At 39.3% G+C, this 19,098-nt stretch overlaps 1 protein-coding gene and 1 long non-coding RNA gene across 8 annotated transcripts in view; one reads left to right on the top strand and one right to left on the bottom strand.

Annotated features, from left to right (window-relative positions):
- LOC121233673 overlaps positions 1–19,098 on the bottom strand; it is an 83,514-nt gene that overhangs the window by 23,852 nt on the left and 40,564 nt on the right. The window lies entirely within an intron of this gene.
- The window catches only part of OPN4 (opsin 4), a 29,263-nt gene continuing 26,068 nt past the window's right edge, over positions 15,904–19,098 (top strand). For 6 of the 7 annotated variants that reach the window (XR_003925810.1, XM_030031035.1, XM_030031034.1 and 3 more), the window contains exon 1: positions 15,904–16,571. Coding sequence is in view for 6 of the 7 variants with exons in the window: in XM_030031035.1 (XP_029886895.1) it covers positions 16,545–16,571 (27 nt within the window). In the remaining variant the exon portion in view is untranslated. The remainder of the gene's footprint in view (positions 16,572–19,098) is intronic. The other variant, XM_030031036.1, reaches the window with a different exon arrangement.

Here is a 19,098-nt window from a genome sequence, read left to right as displayed (position 1 = left end):
CCCACTTTTCTAAGGTCTACATTACCTCTGCATAAAAATTTCCTGTCAATGATAAGAATTTTATCCCTCATGATTATAATACTTTTTACAATGCCAGGAAGATGTTACAAGAGCCCTAGAAGATGCCCAAACATTTCTTTCATTTATCCTTAATGTGGATACAGATTCTTTTGGCCTGAGAGCTGATTTTTCTGGAATTTCCAGTGGGTATGCTCCATAGTATCAGATATTAGCATTTGTCCTGGTCCCAGCTGGAGATTTCCTCTTCCATGGAGTAAGACAGACAAAAATGAAGCCATGTGAAAGCGTCCTATGAGCTAGGTAAATGCTTGCCTCTTTACAGCTTGTAGACAAGCTTAAAACTGAATGAGTAGTATTTGGCAGACAATACTTTCTCACAACACAGAGGTCAGTTATGTCAAAAGGACATAAATTATTTAATTTGCAGAAGACTTCAAATTTGTTGACAAAGTAAAATATGACAGAGGAAAAAAAAATCTTTAAATCTGACCACAACAACTTCAGAGATTGAGAAAGCACTATCTTGTGTAATATATATTACTTTCCCCATTGCTTTTCTTTTGTTTAATACAAACTGTTTAACATATTGCAAAGAAATAACCATCATCTAGGCTTGGTGAGAAATTGCCCAAATCACAGTTGAAAACCCTCTAGTATTATTCCAAATCTGTATTTAGAGCACTACGATTTTCTCAAAAGATGCTTTACCTGGAGACCACTTGAGTTTCAACACAGTTCTCTGCTTCTGAAATTCAGTAAAGGGGAAATGAGAAAGTCACATTACAGCTGACAAATAACGTTCTTTACTCCAATTTGTTGAAAAAGGACAGAAGAAATGTCAGCTTTTCTGTACCTGATTTTTGTACTAACAATTGATGTTTAGGAAAAGCTGTAAACTGTTCAAGACTCTGGTAAAACATGGCAAACATCTGTTGTAAACAAAAATCTTTGGTAGAATTCTAGATACTGCAGTCTGGCCTGAAGAAAGGTTTCTGCCTTAACCCTCCAATGCAGAAAAGTTTCCAAACAGTTGGACTCTTGTGTAATTGAAGACCTGTGACTCTTTCATGAAGAAAAGACAGACAAAGAGGGAACTTGGCTTCTTTGTCCCGTTCAATCAAGACAGAAGCATTGGATGCTGAAGAGAAGAAATACCTCAGAGAAGGATGAAAGTTCTGAGAAGGTAGTCACCACTTTCTTTCACAGCCAGGACTGCATGGACCTGGTTCAGAGAAGTCCAAACTGCCAGGCTAACGTGCTCCCTGCCTGCAGGAACCCAGGCACTGCAGGAGAAAAACCTGCCTGAAATTCAGGTTCAGCTTGACAGTGAACACAGTTTAAGTGCTGATCTGCACATAAATTGTCACAAGAATAATTACACTGGTCTTACTTTACATCTCTTGTTATGCAGGCCCACTATATGGATACTCTTATTCTTTTTGTCTTAAAATAGTAAATCTTAAATTAATATCATGCTGCAATTATTGTCTTGTCTTCAGCTGAAGTGGGACACCCATGCTTCCAAGAACATCTGTACATTACGTCAACGGGCAAAAGGCTTCAGTAAAAGCAGACATGGTTATTTTGATAAAAGTCATGTAAATGAGCCCCATATACCCTGAAAGCACACAGAAGTTTCACGGCATTGCAGGAGTTTCCTTGGGCAGCCAACAATCTTCTTGTTTCAGAATAACACACCAAAGCCAAAATAATCACAAACATTTTTGCTAACATCAACCAAATAAATTTCTAGTAGAACTGCTTAGTAATAAGAACTATAAAAATACATGCATGTATATTTCTTTATATAGAGGAGGAGAGGAATTGTTATTGGCTATAGAACATCAATAAAGATGCTACTTATAACTCAGAATATTAATTTTATCAAAGAATATTTATTTTAACTAGTGAAATCTTACGTCTGTCAGATGGACAAAACTGATGAGTTTAAAATTGGATTTTATTAAGAGGTGTGGGGAAAAAAGTGCTTCCACAGGAAAACAACTTGCAAATGGTTGGACAAAGAAAATAACCTATTTAATTTGATTTTTAGTATATTTTTGTTTCAACAAAGGAGGTATTAGTATATGGGAATATTCTGGGGAAAATATGCTTTGGTTACCATTTGCTCGTGTCTACAAAGTCAAAAAGTTATAACCAAATTTCATCAAATTCTGAGTTATGTTATTCCAAAAGTACTAAAGGAGTTTGTAGTCTGTGAATGTATATCTACATGGCTAACTCCTCATGTCAGCATTAACTTTTGGATCAGGTTCTCTGTGATAAGAGATAGATTTTTCAGACTTTCATCTTCCTAAGATATGTTTTTTTTCCCTGAAGCTGCATTCTCAGCTCGTCAGAGTGCGGAACAGTTGTGTTCATATTATCCATGTTAGACTGTTTGACCCCTGCTATGTTCCTACTGCTGTACTGGCTAATAGACCCTGGACAACAAGGAAGAATTCCCTTTCCTTCCTACAGTCAGAGCCACAGGATAGCTGAGGTTTGACAGTGCTTCTTCAGATCATCCAGTCCGCCCCCCTGCTCAAGCAAGGGCAGCTACAGCAGGTTGCTCAGGACTATGTCCAGCTGGGTTTTGAATATCTCTAATGATGGAGATTCCTTAACCTCTCTGGGCAACCTGTCCCAGCGTTTGACCACCTCCACAGTAAAAAAGTGCCATCTTGTGTTCAGATGGAAATTACTGGTTTTAAATTTGTGCCCTTTGCCTCTTGTCCTGTCTATCTCATTCTTCATGTTAAAGCAAAAAGTCTGAAACAAGTTTTTCATTGTACAATATTTGTTCTGATAATGACTTTATCTCCACAACACTGCACTAAACAATCAAATGCCTTCAACCAAGTTAAATCTAGTTCTTCAGAAGCATTAGGTTAGTATAGTTTTATAATAATGTGACTATCTACACAAATATTGAGGTGAAATCTTGTGGGAAAATAGCATGTTTATTAAGCATATGGTAAAGGTGTCTGTCTGTTCCTTTGACTTCCAGTAGCAGCTAGAAATATGAGTTACAGACTTTTTTTGGTATTCAGTCCTGCCCAGTCACTAGTATGTCATAGGGAAAATCTTTTACAACACTTATTTTTGAAACATATTTATAGCTAGGAAAAATAAAAAAACTGTTAAAAGAGCATTTTAATGCCACAGTCATTGTTACATTTCATAATGTAAACTGCTAACAGGAGTACTGATATTTTAAGTCCTTTTAACAGTACAGAGCCAGCATGATCAAGGGAAACTGCTGAGTTTCATCTTGGCTCATACATCATCATCAAAGTTGCTAACTACGTGACTGAAAACTTATTCCTAGAGAAATGGTAGAAATCTTAAATAATCCAGCTCAGTTGCTGAATTCCAGATACAATTTGTAAGACTCAACTGAAACGAAGTACTTGTGTATTTGTAAAGCCCTGAACTGATGATAGACAGCAAAATGTACTGTCACTGGGATATGGAGTATCTGCCATTCCATAGTAAAGCTGGAACTTTCCTCTTTCAAGTTCTTTGCCCCAGTCTCCTAAAGCCCTGCTTTCCAGTTCCCAATTATTTTGTTGCAACGCAAACCTTTGTTCTTACAGAGGGCCAAATGGTTTGTGCTTTATCCTGTTTGTCACACACATTGCCTACTATTGTATCTAATCTCCTTCCACAGAAACTGGCCTAAGTTTAATGGAGAAACAATTCATTATGACACTGGAATATGAGCTGCAAATGATATCTGTGGGATGGATTACAGCTGCCCCTCTCCTTTGTTTCTCTGCATGACACGCCCTTTGTTTTTAATGATGGTACTCCTGTGTTTTATGTTTCTGGTGTAGTTTCATGTATTTCGGGGAGGGATGCTGTCAAGTCAGGAGGACATGCCATTATTTCTGTTGGTATTTGCTGTAACTGTTATGCTGTAAAGACAAGCTGTGCAAGCTCTGTAGGTAAATACCTTTCATTAGATGAATTGGCATAATTGGAAAAATTAGATAGTTTTCAGACACACACAAATTAACGTGTGGTAACAAGTTGGCAGGGCAGGTAAAAGCTGCAGCTTTCAAAACTAAAAACAGATTGCAAATAATTCCTCAGAGTTTAGTTAGGTAAGTACCCTGCACAAAAGACCATCAGCATCTTTGAGTCCTACATATGCACTTTCAGAAAAGTGCATCAAGTGATGTCACAATAAGTATATATGTGAAATTCCAGAACTAGTGCTCCAAAATGCATGCACACAGACCATCATTAGAGGACTAAAATACCCAGCTCCCTGTGGGTGAATATTTCTCATAGAGTGATCTCTAATATGACCTCTAAATACTGATCATTAAGCAAAACTTGCAAAACACCTTCCAGTTTGGGAACATAGATATTCATAACTCTATTGGCTACCAAAAATTAAGAACTCAGCCTGAGTGGAATGGTTGGAGAATGCAAAATAGTTGCTCTTTTTAAACTCTCCCCTCCATTATTTTTATGTGCTCAGCAAATCATGAAGAGCCTTTTACTGCAGTAGTGGCTAATGAGCGGAGGTAAGAAATTCAGTAGAAGCACCATCAAAGTACCCCAAGAAAAGCCTGAGAAATAGCAGTGATTAGAAACTATTCCCAACACAGCGAATGTTAATGTTACATTACTCTCTTAGATTTCTGGTTTTATTCAGCCTCTCAGTTCTTAAAGTCTAATTCTTATACAAAAACCATGTTCCTAACTCTTCAGCTAGTCAAACTGGGTGCTTCAGTTGCAGGTACTTCTCTGGAATGCGACTCTCAGAGTTCTGATCATCAAACCTTGAAAACCAGAGCTTTTAATAAGGCTATTTAGGATCTATTTCTTTTAAAAAAAAAGATGTTGCATTAAAATCTGTGAACCAAAAATTCATTTTAAGGTGTGGAGAAATCAGACGAATGATTTCTCTTCCAATCATTAGGAGAAAGGAGGGAAAGGGAGCTTGTGTCTCAGCTGGTTTGCTCTAGCAACTTTTTTGAAAGGCACTTGCATATCATGAAGGGAGTTGCTGAGCTGAGATGAAAACTGGTTTTGCAGTATGACTGTGTTTTAAATTATACAAAGCTTTCCAAGACAGGCTGTGTTAGCTGTCAGATTTCTGTGCTTTTGCTCAGACTAAAGAGTAATTTGGCTTGGACCAAAATAACTTCATGGTTCAGACTGCAGCCTTTCTTTCCCCTGACTTTTATGTTGACAACTTGAAACTACATTCTTACTTACAACCAGAATCCTTTTTCAAAACCACAAAAGCCCCATCAATGTTTGATTTAGATCACTGAAATATGGTTTGAGAGGCACAGGTTTGCTGAGCTGCATACTGTTGGGAAGCTGAAAGAGTATTCTGGGGAAATCTCACCATATTCTTGCACTCTTTCCTGGCATGCTGCTTTTAGCCACTGGATGTTGGGTCAGACAGACCTTTGGACTGACTCAGAATGGTCATTCTCATACTATTCTGTTCTTAGAGATACTTATTAAATACCAACATCTTTCTCTAATGCAACAGATGATTTAAAATAATGAATAATAATAATAAAAAATCCCTCGTGAGATCTCTTGCTCTAAACTTCCAAAATGTCAGAAGATTCCAAATCCAAATTTAAGATCCTACATAAATGGCCAGATGGTAAATAGGTATTTAGGGTGACATCAGTGTAACATAGTTAAAACTCTGTATTTGAGAAAATGTGCTCATTTATTAAGAATTTAGCAGAAAGAATTTGTGGTGAGAATTTAGTAAGAATTTGAGACTTGGAGTCTGTCAGGGACCTGAGCACACTAATAGGTCTTAATTGCCCTGACCAGCCTCACCTGACACTCCCATCAACTCCCTCTACGCATGGGGCCAGGGGCTGCGTTTAAGCTTAGGCCTGGCCCTGTACTCTGTGCTTGAGCCTATCACAGCTATGCTTCTGCCCGGCCATAAGCCTTGCTGTTCTGGCCCTGGGTATGGTCACTGACTGACTCACTGCCTTTTGCTCCCAGGTTTGCCTCAAGTCTGCTTTGCTGGCATAGACTTGCCTGATAGCCCAGACTCTCAGCTGATGCTGGCTGCCATCCCCAGGTCTGCCTGGCTCACCTTGCTCATGTGCCACGGGACGGTGCCCTGGCTGTTGAGGCTTCTGCCCTTCTGTTTTATTATCATCCTCCTGGCCCTTACAGAGCAGCCTTTGCTGTTCCCTGGCATAGTTTAACACTCATATTCTATTCTTAAATTCTTGCTTTTCTTTATTCTTAGTTCAATTTTTGTTTGTTTGCTTTAGTGTTTGAACACCTGACTGTTTGACCATCTCAAAATCATCCCATGAGAAAAGAAATGCTACTCTTTCTGTTCTAAAGGTATTGAACTGGAGTTGCTGCGGAACCAAGTCACTTACTAAACCATCGGGAAGTTCCTCTCCTCTGGAGAATGAGGTCCTGTGTAGTGTTCAACTCAGAAGAGTGAATGGGGGAAAAAGCCTCCATTGTTTTCCCACTGTAAAGCAGCTCTCGAGGGCTCATCCAGTAACTAGAGTCTGTCAGGTAACAAGCATTGCTAGGAAGGGAATATGCTTTGGTGTCTGTACAGCGCTTGGAAACTCCTTCTGTGGCAGCATCTTTCTTGGCCAATTTATAATAGCTTTGCAGTTGCTTTGTAACAGGGAGCCCAGATCCTCGAGCGGTAAGAAGTGAGTTAGTAGAGCCATGTTGACTTACACTGTCTGAGGAGTAGATCCATGATAAAAGTACAAAACTGCTTAATTCTCTAAGGATGATTAAACCTGGAAACTTATGGTATGTTCTGTGGAATATCTGTTTTGGTGAGCTGTAAAATTGAGTCCTAACCAGTATACTGTTCCTTAAATGTGAAATATTTATGCTTGGAAAATAGGTTTGAGTTTCTTTGGTATCTAACTTCAGAATGCTGCCAGGAGATTGTTTTTCTATTGTTTTTATGGAGTAACCAACATGATCATTGTTGACTTGCTGTCTGCAAGATACTAGAGCACAGAGAGCACTGCAGCTGTCTCATGATGGTAACTAGTTCTGATGAATTTGAAAACAAAAAGACTGAGTAGACTGTTAAGTATGTCCATAGTCAGGAATATAATAGCAACAGTTTGTACTGATTGCATGGTTAGGATTTTTTTAACTTATCTTCACTTAAATTTGTGGAGACAGGAGTGACTGTATTTCTCATTACTTCTTCTTCCTGACAATTAGTTACTACAAATGAACACTGAAAAAATGTAGCATTTTTACCTCTTGTGTCAAAGGCAGCAGCAATGCATTTGTTTAGTAAAATATCCTTGGTGTAGTAAGGGCAAAGGCTTAACTTTTTGGCTGGGTAGAGGCTTTTGGGGGGGGGGGGCAAGAAAGGATGAGAATTTTACTCTTAGTAAATCACATTTTGTTACTAAAGCTGCAAAAAGGGGTAAAAACATGCAAAGAAAATGTTTCTGTAATCAGGGAAAATGCCTCTAAATGGACATTCTTTATCAAGGTGCTCTGCAGTCTTAAGTCCCATTACTGAAACTCTGCTTAGAAAAGAGCACATTGATTTTCTTACTAGGAAAAGAAGTAGCTGAATCATTCACTCAGAAGTGAGATAAGGCCTGTCTAAATCTGATATCCCTCATCACGAGATCCACTTTTTTTTATTATACAGGGAGAGGTCAGTTAGTTACTTCCTACTGGTGACATTCTTAAGTTTCAGCTTGCACAAGAAGAAAACCCTATGGTGATATGCAAAATAGCTCAATGGCTTTGGGGAATCAGGCCCGGTAATTAAGTCCATATTCAAGGATGCATATTTTTAATGTGTTCTGGTGTTTCAAACATTATTAGTAGCCATCTCGAAAGAGCAGAAAGAATGCACTGCCCAGCTTTCCCAATCACATATATGAATTTCAGGATATTCTTTCAGTGAAAAATTCTTACAGTAAGTAGAGATGACATGTTTGTCCATATTTGTCTGCTGTGCTGCAAAATTACTACTCAGCTATGTTTTCATGATTTGCAGCATCATCTGCAAGTCATGAACAGGAATGCCAGTTCCATAGGGAGCAGGCAGAATTATAGAAGTGAAGTGAGAAGTAATAGTTTGGCTTTCTGAGGATCAGTGCCAGTGGTTTTTATCACTTTAGTTCATATAGGTTTGCTTTTGAGATGTTTGTTTATTCAGAAGGCTTTCTCTTTTGCCTTCTAAACTCTGAAAACAATCTTCAAGCAGACATCCACATTTTTATTAAAATAAAACCCTGAGCTTCGGTTGACTTTTTATTTTAACCATACTGAACTACTCACCAATTCAACACCAAAAAATTAAGCAGAGTATATTTGTTAAGGAAATTCATGACACTACCAGAGAATAGAAGCCCACCATGTTTGCATTACTCTCATGCCTAGAAATGTTAGGCAAGTCAAAGCATTATACCAGCACAGAATAAAAAGTCTCTGCTCCAAAGAGCTTGTTATCGAAGTATAGGCAGACAAGAAATTGAGGCATACTGGCAAGGAAGTAGCAGGTAACAATAAGACAATACAGGTCAGTGCTGACAATAAGGCCAGCAGGCTCTGTGTGCCTGCAGCCTAGCTATTGTCAGTGTCTCGTGTTGCCACTGCCACCAGCATGAGGAACTGCATGAAGACAAGCAAATCATGCATTAGATGCCGTGTTCAGAAACGGTGTTCAGTGAATGATGGAAATGAGCATCACTGGCTGACAGGATGTGAGAGCTGGCAAGCCAATGCGGTCTGAAAGATGACAGGTAAGCTGGAGATATATAATCCATCAAGGCCCTTGGAAGTGGAGATCAGCAATATATATCTGATTTAATAGAAAACGGCGGGGGTCAAAGAAGGGGATGCATGGCAATAACAGTCAAAGCAATGGGCTGGGAGGGGACAGGATCAAGATGAAAAGGGCTTAGACTGAGGTGGACATAGCTGCACTGGCACACTTGCAACCTGTCTGCAGCCTTGTGATAATCGCCCTGTACATTCCATTAACTAAGGTTGGAGAAAAAGGATGTCATAGCAACTGAAACAAAAGTCAGTGAGGATCCAGAGGAGACATTTAGCAGAGTAGGTATTAATAAAGGCCACACTGCAGAGTTAAACAAAGGAGAATCTCAGGTCATTTAGAGGCTTCATGAACACCTGGGAAATTAGAGTCCAAGGTGATGACAGGCTGGATGATAGCCCTAGCAGAAAAGTCTATAAAGAAATGGGCATATGGCTTTACACTTACGTACATTGAGAAGCCCTGATTATAGAACTGTGGTGGATTCTCTTCTAGCTGAAGCATTAGGTCTGTTTGATTTCTGGACTTTGTGTGAAGGATTTCAAGTTGCAGCAGGGAGAAACTCCTCAGAACATCTCTGTTCTCAATTGTTGTGACAGAGTCCTGCCCAAATCTTGCACGCTGTTGTAGTCTGAGCCAAATCCTGCTTCTGCTTAAGTTGCTGCTGGCCGTTTTGTCTTGGGCAGGACACTTGTCACTGAAATCTCTTACAGACTTGGCTAAAATATCCTCTGATATTTTTAATTTGCACTCACTCTTCAGGCTGTTCTCAGAAACAATTCAAATATACAAGATTTTGAAAATTCAGTGATATTAGCGGGTAGTTTGTTTCCCCCTCCTCATCCTGTCCAAATTCCTGAAAGCACTGGGCATAGTGCAGTCTAGAACAGCAAAGCACAGGGCATCTGCAATAGCTGTGAGCAGCTGAGACTTAAGCTGCAGTCAGTGACAAAGCTGTCTGCTTATTTAGTGCAGTAACATAATTTTCTCCCACCAGTGGATTGACAACCACTTCTTTTTTTTTTTTTTTTTTTTTTTTTTTTTCCCAGAATTACTGATGCTATTTCTAGAAAGGATGGGATTTCTATCACAGGGATGTTGTAAGACAAGACAGTATGTGCCAGGAAAAACCATCAGGGCTGTATATGTATTCTCTGTGGATCATTTGAAGACAATAGTGCTATTATCTAAGGAAAAAGATGATAATTCTTTAATATCAAATGAGACCACACTTTGTTTACCTTCTAGTTATCATGAACTATTATTTCTCAAACCCCAGGGTTTTCATTTTGATTGCTGTGTGTGGGTACAAATTGCTTCTTATTGTTCCTTTTCCCTTACTCTTTTCACCAGAGACCTGGCTGTCTCCATTACTGTCCTCTATCTTACCTATCAAGATATTTCTGCAGCCCCTCCGCATGATAGGCTCTAGTCACTGAGTTCTTTCTATTTCAGAAGTAACTACTACATAAGCAGATGAGATGATTAAAAAACCAATCAATCAAGAAACAAATGGTACCAATTCTTCTTGCTGTAAGCAGTACAAGCTCTCTATTAGTGCTGGCCCAAACCCGGCACTGCTGTCTGTCACTGGCCACTGTGTGCACCCCGATGGCAGTCAGTACTTGACTGGGGGAGAATGCTTGATAAATAGAATTTCTCTGCAATTTTATTTCTCACCCCTTCTCTACCAATAAACCTTTTTTTTTTATCCAAGTCCTATCCTAGCTGGGAAACACACTATTCTGCTCTATGTCTGCATAAGCAAATCTTTCATAATGCCTGCTTCCAGCAAAGACGACAAGGCAGCTTGGAGACCACCATGTGCTGACCCCACATTTCAGCCCACTGCAGACTGAGTTGCCCGTGGCACAGACCTGATTTATTACAGGCAAGAGACTAGCAAGGGAAGTTTCCTTTCAGTTTTGTATCTAGTTATTGCCTGAAAGATGGGGAGGTTGTTCTTTCCGCAATGATACAGCAAGTTTTCTATTGTTTTTAAAATATGATTTGTCCCTGCCTGCAGTAGGCACTAAACTGCACCAGCACAGCTTTATTTCACATGTGAGAAGGACTGGAAAAGTGAGAGCTCTTATTTGAGAACTGTAAGTAGGGAAGCTTCCTCCTGAAATTATTTGAGAAGAGTTTGGCTAACCAGAGTTCCCTGGAGAAGGGTAGGCTTTGCTGAGAGGTTAAGCCATAGGAGACAGGGAAGAACTGAATCTGAGAACTCAGTCCACAAAACAAGGTAAGAAGATCTTTTTGGAGGCACTGCAAATCCAACTTGGCTGGTCTGGAGAGCTCTTTGTGTGACTACTTTGTCTTCAGACTCTATGAGAAAGGACAAGAGGGACAGAGGTGGGTTGACTTTTTCAAGCTACCTGGCCTTGAAGCTCTAAGCCACTAGAGTAAGCTGTAAATACTACTGGGGAAACTAAGGCAGAACACCTGCTGGATTGTGTCTTGCCATAGAGTGGCAGTCTAATGCCATGTTACAGAGCTAAATTCATACTGTTGAAGAGATCACTGATATAGTCTTTTCATCTCGGTGGAAAAGACCTTTTTTTTTTTTGGTATGTCTCAGAAAAAAAACTTGTGTTTGAATGGACTTTTCTAAACCATCCTTTCTGGTCTGGCCCTTCTGTACTCAGTCCAGCCCTGGGATTCTCACTCTCCTGCTGTGGGGCTAAACAGCTCCACAGTGTTACACACTTGCTGGCTGTACCCTGCAGTTTGTGCTTTTGCTGTTCACTGTAGATCTTGGCTACTCTATAAAATTAGAACTACCTATGAGGTGAATTATTCACTTCTACAGCTGAGCAGAAACAATGTTGATTTGATTTACTGTTTTCTATTTTGTCTATTGATTTTTGGGAGTCCCAAAAGTGTGCTCCCATAAAAGGCCATACAGAACTTTGTACTCAGTTTAACAATTTTATTTACAAAGGGTGTTCTTGCCTCCATGCCGCCTTGCCAAGTTACTCCAGGAATGAAGAACTATATTTAATTTCTATGATTAATAGAGAAAAAAGACGATATATATTACACAAGTTTCTCCCTGCTTTGTTATTTGGGGTGCCAAAATTGCAGTACGCTGTCTGGGAACAGCTAGGAAGTGGGAGAGTTCCCACCTGACAGATTTTAGCTGCTAAAAGGCAAAAAGAACACAGATGGTTGAAACCAGCTTTCTGTACAAAACGAGCAACCAGTTTTCACCTGCATATCTAAGCAGATAAGTTTGTTGCAGGTACTAGTACAAAAGTAGGCCTCTGAAAACGCTTCTGAGAGAAACATGTTTTCAGATGTTACAGCCACTGACAAGCAATACCACCCCAGATACCCAGGGCTCACAACTTCTGTACAGGGGGACTGTGTAAGGAAGGCTGCTGGACTCAGATTTTTATAGTGTGGTATTGCCTTTTGAAAGGCAGATACTGAAAATGGATAAGCTCTCAAGTGAAAAATCAATAATTCCTCCCTCTATCCCATCACTTACAGGAAGACCTAGCATGTCTAGAGGGCAAGCAGAGTGTATTTTGAGGGTAGCATTGTTATCCCCAAAATGCTTTACAGGGTTATCACTATCATTCTCCCCATCATAATGGGAAAAAAAATCACACAACTTATTAGCAAGCCTTAGAAACACCCAACTTCCTTGCTTTGTGCACTCCTCATTTGTGGTAACTCAAATCCCAGAACTGTATCTGCACTCAAAGAAGAGTGGGAGTTTACCTTTCCCATTACTGAGTAGTCTATTCCTTTTTCCTCATGCTGGCCTTGGAAACCTGGGTGATCTTCTGGAAAATTTAAGGAAGCCCAGGTGAGCCTTTGTAAATATGCCTCAGGGACATTAATGCCTAGTTGACCATACCCCTGGTCTTCTAACTCTCCTGCGTTTTCCAACAGCAGTCTGTTTATCTTCTAACTAGCAGATTACCTGTTCTTTCAGTCTACTCTATTCCTGCAGATGAGCTAAAACCTAATTCCACACAGAGCTCCCAGCCAAAGAAGAGGACACTGTTCCCTTTCACTCATTGTGAAAGAACTCCTATGCTTATTTGGACTTTAATTAAATTTTACCCATGCATTATCTTTCCCTTGTCCTGTTAGACAATTTTCTCAGCTTCATGGAAGGGCCCCAGAGTCCATGGTCTTTCTGCTATTTCTGCCTGTAGTTTATAAAAAGCCATGAACATAAGTTAATTATCAGTAGCAAGAGGTGCAGGTGAAAGTCAGGACTCTCAAACTGGGAAGGATGTTCTCACCATACTTCAGTGTGACAGAATTCAGATAGATGAATCCTGGGCAGGTTTTCTTTTCTCCAGAAGTGACTGGAGGGTAATTCAGTCCTGGGCCATAAGCCAGGTGGGCTTCTGGCATGTTTCACACACAAAACTGTGGCTAAAAAGCCAGATGGCTTTAGAAAGTACCTGAGGTCATGAACATTTCTACATGCAGGGATGCAACAGAGGTAAGCTTTTGGTGGAGCATAAACAAGGCAAATTAAACAATAAACACAGCAAATTTGCCTCCAGATCCATAAGTCTAGCATTCTGATAACTTTAAGTGAAATAGCCTTGCCTATAAAGAAAAACAATTATCACCCAGTAAAATACTTTGAATTGTTCTCTCTGGTTTAATACTGCATATAAACCAAAAGTAAATCTGAGAGAAAAAAGTTTTATGAATGATTTGCTAGTATATGCCTCTGACTTCCCAAGCCCTAGGTACAAAGAATGAGATGCCTCATACTTCACAACTTGTGCAGTTCTAGGACATGACTCCTCTCCTTCCATGGAAGCTGAGGCATCGCATATAAAATAGGTCAGCTGAATCGCCTCTGGCTATTGGCTGTAACACAGGATCAGACAACTGTAATCATATGAGAACAGTTCCACCGGACATGAATCTTAGTATTAGGGTCCAATTTTCAGAAACAATTTCACCTAGCTTGCAAGTGCTTAGCGTTCATAAAAGCAGGCCCCAGAGGCTAAGAAGGGATACCAAATCAATAGCCCTCTTTGGACTAGCATCCACTTCTCACTGGGAAAACTTTCTCTCCTTTATACTGCATATTCTTTCATAATATACTCTCAGGAGCTGCTGAACTAATCAAATTAATCTATCTGGAAAGGCATGTACAACAACGCAAAATCTAATGAAGCAAGAAGACACATAGTTTCTATGTCTGATTTACTTTAAAAAAGACTACATTTATTCCATGATTTGATTACTCTGCCAAACATACTATGGGCTCCCCTAAAAATGCCCCAAATTAGATGCTTCCAGGCTAACTGGAAATGAAATATTTTCAATGCATTGACTTGTTATTAAGATGAGAGGAAATAAGTAGGAAGAAAAATGTATTCTGTGACCCAGGGAAAAGGCAAACTTAATGTGCAAGGTGTATGTAAACAGACTGAGTGTTGGCATTGCGCAAAACTAAGACATAACAAAACTAAGAGGATTTGAGCAAAGAAAATTAGAATACCAAGTCAAAGAAGACCTCTGATCTAGTATTTATGCCTGTCCTTGAAGATTATATGTCTCAAACTTTATGTCTTATTAGTTTGATAAGAGCAGGATGTAACTGTACGCAACTTCTTTGAAAATAAAGTTCACACAAATGGGACATCTCTCATTGCCTCCCTTCTCTGCACTTCAGTCATTAAAATGTACTCCCTGCTCTCTTGATAAGTTTTATTAGAAGATAGTAGGAGCTTTTCCCAGTTTCACATTGTGGCTTTCTGTAATGATGCTTCCTGCCTTTTTAGTAGTAAAATGCAAAATTATCTTCCAAAAAGGTCCTGTCCCTCACAATGTCCAACACCGTTTGCTGCCTCATACCTACAGTGTGCTGCATGCAAGCACTCTGTATGCAGGAACATAGAGTTATGGATTTGAAGTTCACATCAATGTCTTTGAAGTTTGTACCGTTAATGTCACATCCACCATTGCCCTGATACTCATGTGTCTGATGTCACACATCGAGAAGAGGGAAAGAGCACACCTTTGAAAATGACCATAGAATCTCAGACATGGACAAAGTTGAAAATTGTCAGGTGATTAGCCACCTCTGAGCTCAGTTCTGCCACGGCTAGTTTAAATCTGGCTTGGTTGTGTCTACCTAACACTGCAGGGCAGGGATATTCAATGAAATCTTTCTGCCTTTCACAACAGGTCTGCTAATAATTATTTTTAAGGTCTCACAGTTTGAGAGCCTGTAGAGTCTAAGAAGTGTCTCCCCTGGTTAATGTTCAGTGGCCTGGTGACACAAGGTAAACGCTACCTTCCTTAAATGGCTATCAAGAAAACGGAATCTGCAGCACTATAGGTGAGTGCCTTTGATATAGAGGCACAGCTCCTGTTCATGCAAAGAAATGCAATCCCTTTTTCCTTAATTTAAGGTTAGGTACTGCAAGTGCTAATTTAAGGAAAGGTACGTGAGAAGGGGAATCTACACAGAGCTGTGGGAATACAGTTCCCACCATTACTATCACAACCTTCTCACAAAGGCTTTCCAGAAATAGTTCACACCATCCATTTTTATTACCAACTGCAATGAAGCTAATAGCTTGCATTAGGGTCATTTTGATTGCGGGTGGAAGACCTAAACTCTGCGATATTCAGGCTGCAGTATCTGCTAGAACAGCTTTTTCACACTCTGTGCCTAATTCTCTATTGCAATTAAACTTCACTTTACCACAATAATGGGCCTTCAACTGGGAATACAGCAATTCATATCTCTTTGCACAGTGCAAAGTAAAGGAAGATTTCTGTGAATAAGAATCTGCTCATGTACAGCCTAACTAAACACAACTGAAAAAGAAAGCAGTCAACTCTTGAAACAAGTGGTTATTCGCTGTTCTTTGCCTAAGGTATTTGTGTGCTTTGGGGGGGGTGGGGGTGGTGGTGTTGTTTTTTTTTTAACTGAAGAGCAGAAAAGGATGATGTCAGTAGCTTTTATCCCTGTTTTTTGTTTATTTTTAGAAGCGGTCCAACAAATAACCATGACCTAAATTCTACAAGACAGAAGTGCACACAAGCACGTTGTTAAATATCGGAATCTATTTGAATTCAGACAATTTCAGCAGAACTGTACACATACATCTTCTTTAAAAGCAGAGTATAAAAAACTAATTCACCAATACAGTGAAAATGAACAGTAAGGTCTAATATTTAAGACAGATAGTGAAGTCAACCTTTTAACTTCTTTGTCTTCATACAGGGATAATGTGGATATAGCATTAAAATTCAGACATAAATCTGTCAAAGGCAAAAACCAGCACTTTTAAGTGAGCATCAGTTTTATACTGTTATTAAAGTGAAGCTGGAATCTGGATGGAACAAGTTTCAAACTGGGCATGTGCGGACCCTGCTGTCTCCTGTATTTAAATGGAAGCTGCTGCTGCTGCCCTTTGCTAAGCTGAAGATGGAGTGAAGCAATCTGAAGCTCTAGGGGGAAACTCTGCACTCCATCTCACATTATTCCAGAGAATCTAACAATCATCTCCTTTACATACACACACAAAAAGGTAAATCGGCTGACTGACTTAAATTCAGAGGAGAGCTTTTCTTTCTTTGTTTTTGCTTAGATTTTGTTCACCTGAATAATCAGCCCATTCAAAGGGGGATCTCTAGTCCCTCTGAGGATCCTGACGGCACCAAAACTGTGGAGTCCTTCAATGTATGGAATGACTCGGAAGCCAATGCCTACACACTGATGGACCTGCCTCTTAGAGCCCCAACAGTAAGTGTTTTCTGTCACTAAAAGCTGTAGCAAGTAGTTCTGCTGGCAAAGCTGGCATTTATAGAACTATAAATGGACATTTAAGGTGCATGTACACATTTAATACTGTAATGCAATAATGATCAACATAATTAAAACTTTAAAATCTTCTTTTTATGCCTCTATTTATTTACTGCAGAAAGGACTGTAGAAGCAGTGTTTTTCAGCAGAGTTACATGGGCAGAAGACAGGGAGGAATGCCTAATGGCAAAGTACACCAAACACGTTGCAAACTATCAAAACAACATGTTCTTGTGCATTAAACAGCTGTTTAGCAGTTCAAACACAATGCACTCCTGTTATTATTCAAGATGGAAATCCCCGTCTTTTCTGTAATAGTCCGTAAGTGCAGTGAAGCGCTCATGTAAATGTTAAAGAGTTGTTATTTGCAGTTACCCAAGAGAGCTGTTCAGAATGTTTTCCCAGGTAAGTTCTATCAAAGCTCTTTCTCAGTTGTTAAATACTAAACAGAAAGAAAAATATCCTTAGAAGTGTGAAGATGAAAATGTGTTGTGATGATACTTCAGGATGGAATTTCTTTGGGCTCGCTAAATATATTTTCCATCCCACCCCACAAGCCCGAACCAAAGGAGTTCAGAAGTCCTCCTCCTGGTTGTGTATCTCAGTATACTATTAGGACTACAAAGTTTTGTTCACCTGCTGTTTATACAAAAGTCTGTTTAAAAGTAAAGAATAAAAAAAATGATCCAAGCTAATTTTTAAAGTTTTTAAAATCTGAAATTCAAGTTAAAATCTTGATGTGGTGGTATCAGGTATTTTGGCATGGCCCACATAACACAGTGGACACTTAAAAATTATGTGCAAGTTTCAAACACTCCAAAAGCTTTTATGCATATAGGATGTTGGATTGGGTGTTTCAGTTTGATCCTAATTTATAATGAAGGGCCAGTAAATATTTTATTATTTGCATAGTAAAAATGCAGTCTATTTATTTTGTTAATAAAACCTGGATGTGGGCAGTGTATTACAGAAAAATAAACAGAGAAGTGTCCTGAGCCAAGGTGCTTACAAACTAAATTAGATGGATAACATATGAAAGAGGATAGCAGAACATAGCAGGGAGGGAGAAGGGAGAGTGGAGGGCGCATGGCAAAATGGAAAAGGATTCTGGGGACAGAGTGATTTACATCAGAAAATTAAAAATGGATTTTGTCCTTACTCTGCTGAAAGAGGTAATTAGCTGTCCATTTCCTCTCCCCAGGTCAAGTGACTGTATTTTCAAACTTTTGCATTTTAATTTGACACAAAGATTGGTTTAAGAGTTTCAGGACTGAAAGCAATATGTGCTGCTTGTGGTTGAGATTAAATCCGAAAGATAGGATACGAAATCTGCTATCCAAATTGCTCAACAGGACAAACACCATCTATAGAAAGCCCTGCTGTCTACTGGAAAGAGAGCTTAGGAGTTGGCGTCACCCTGCTGAAACCATAATTGAGGTGGGATTACACTCCTCTTTGTGCTGCCTGTCATCAGAGAGCAAGTGCCTATAGAGGCAAGCGCAGAAATCAGAGCAAGCGGCTGTGAAGAAAAGTAAGTACTATCAGTTGTTTGAGGCCTCTTGTAGGTAGGCAGTACAAACACTGCACCTACAAACCCTAAGAAATTACAGTATTTCTGTTCTGACAGTTTTTCTAAACTATATGATTTGTTGTCATGTAAAAGACCTAACACTACCATTGGCTGTATAAGTCATACTGGGTAAATAAGCGGCTTTGTTACCTGTATTTGAAGGGAAAATAAGAACAAAGAAACCTGATACGTTGCCAAAGTCAATGTGGGACTGCCAAAACTTGCAACGTTTTGGATCTGGGCTCTATTCCATTAAAACATACATTCTGCAAAACCAATGCCTACAGTTTGAAGCCAGATGAATTCATAAAAGCAACAACATAGCGGTCCCTATTTCCCTTTCCTTGTCTTGTTTTACACCAAATTAGATACAATCCATCTCATGTCCAGGCAGAAGTAGCTGAAAAATGTCCTTGTCCTAGTCTTTTCTGTTCCTGGCTTTTGAAACAATGATGTCACACAAATAAATCAATTAATCAGAACTAGCATTGAAATATGTTCAAATCCCCAAATGACCTTATGAGGATTTCTTCTTTCCCTATAAGTATAAACTAAACCTTGCTTTATACTCTTGCCATTGGAAGAATGTGAGCAGTGGGCTATATGAAACATGATTTGTACAAATCATGTACAAAGTACTTTGTACTCAGTACAAATATTTACATGCGTGGCCTTGCTCCTACCATCATCACGTTAGCTTTAGTAGGACTTCAGTAATCAGCATCTCCAAGTGAACAGTAATTAAGTGATATGATTTTTTTCTTACTCTGAAAACAGATTTTTTTTTCCCCCAATAACCTTTGAACTGTATTCTTTGCATGTTGTGCTTTTTTCACTTATACACAAATATTTTTCTCATGGTATGGGTGGGGGGTGGACTTTCAAAACCAGTATGTC

The sequence above is a fragment of the Aquila chrysaetos genome, chromosome 11 (assembly GCF_900496995.4).
Source record: "Aquila chrysaetos chrysaetos chromosome 11, bAquChr1.4, whole genome shotgun sequence".
NCBI classification, from domain to species: Eukaryota; Metazoa; Chordata; class Aves; order Accipitriformes; family Accipitridae; genus Aquila; species Aquila chrysaetos.
This window is presented reverse-complemented; position numbering and strand designations above follow the sequence as displayed.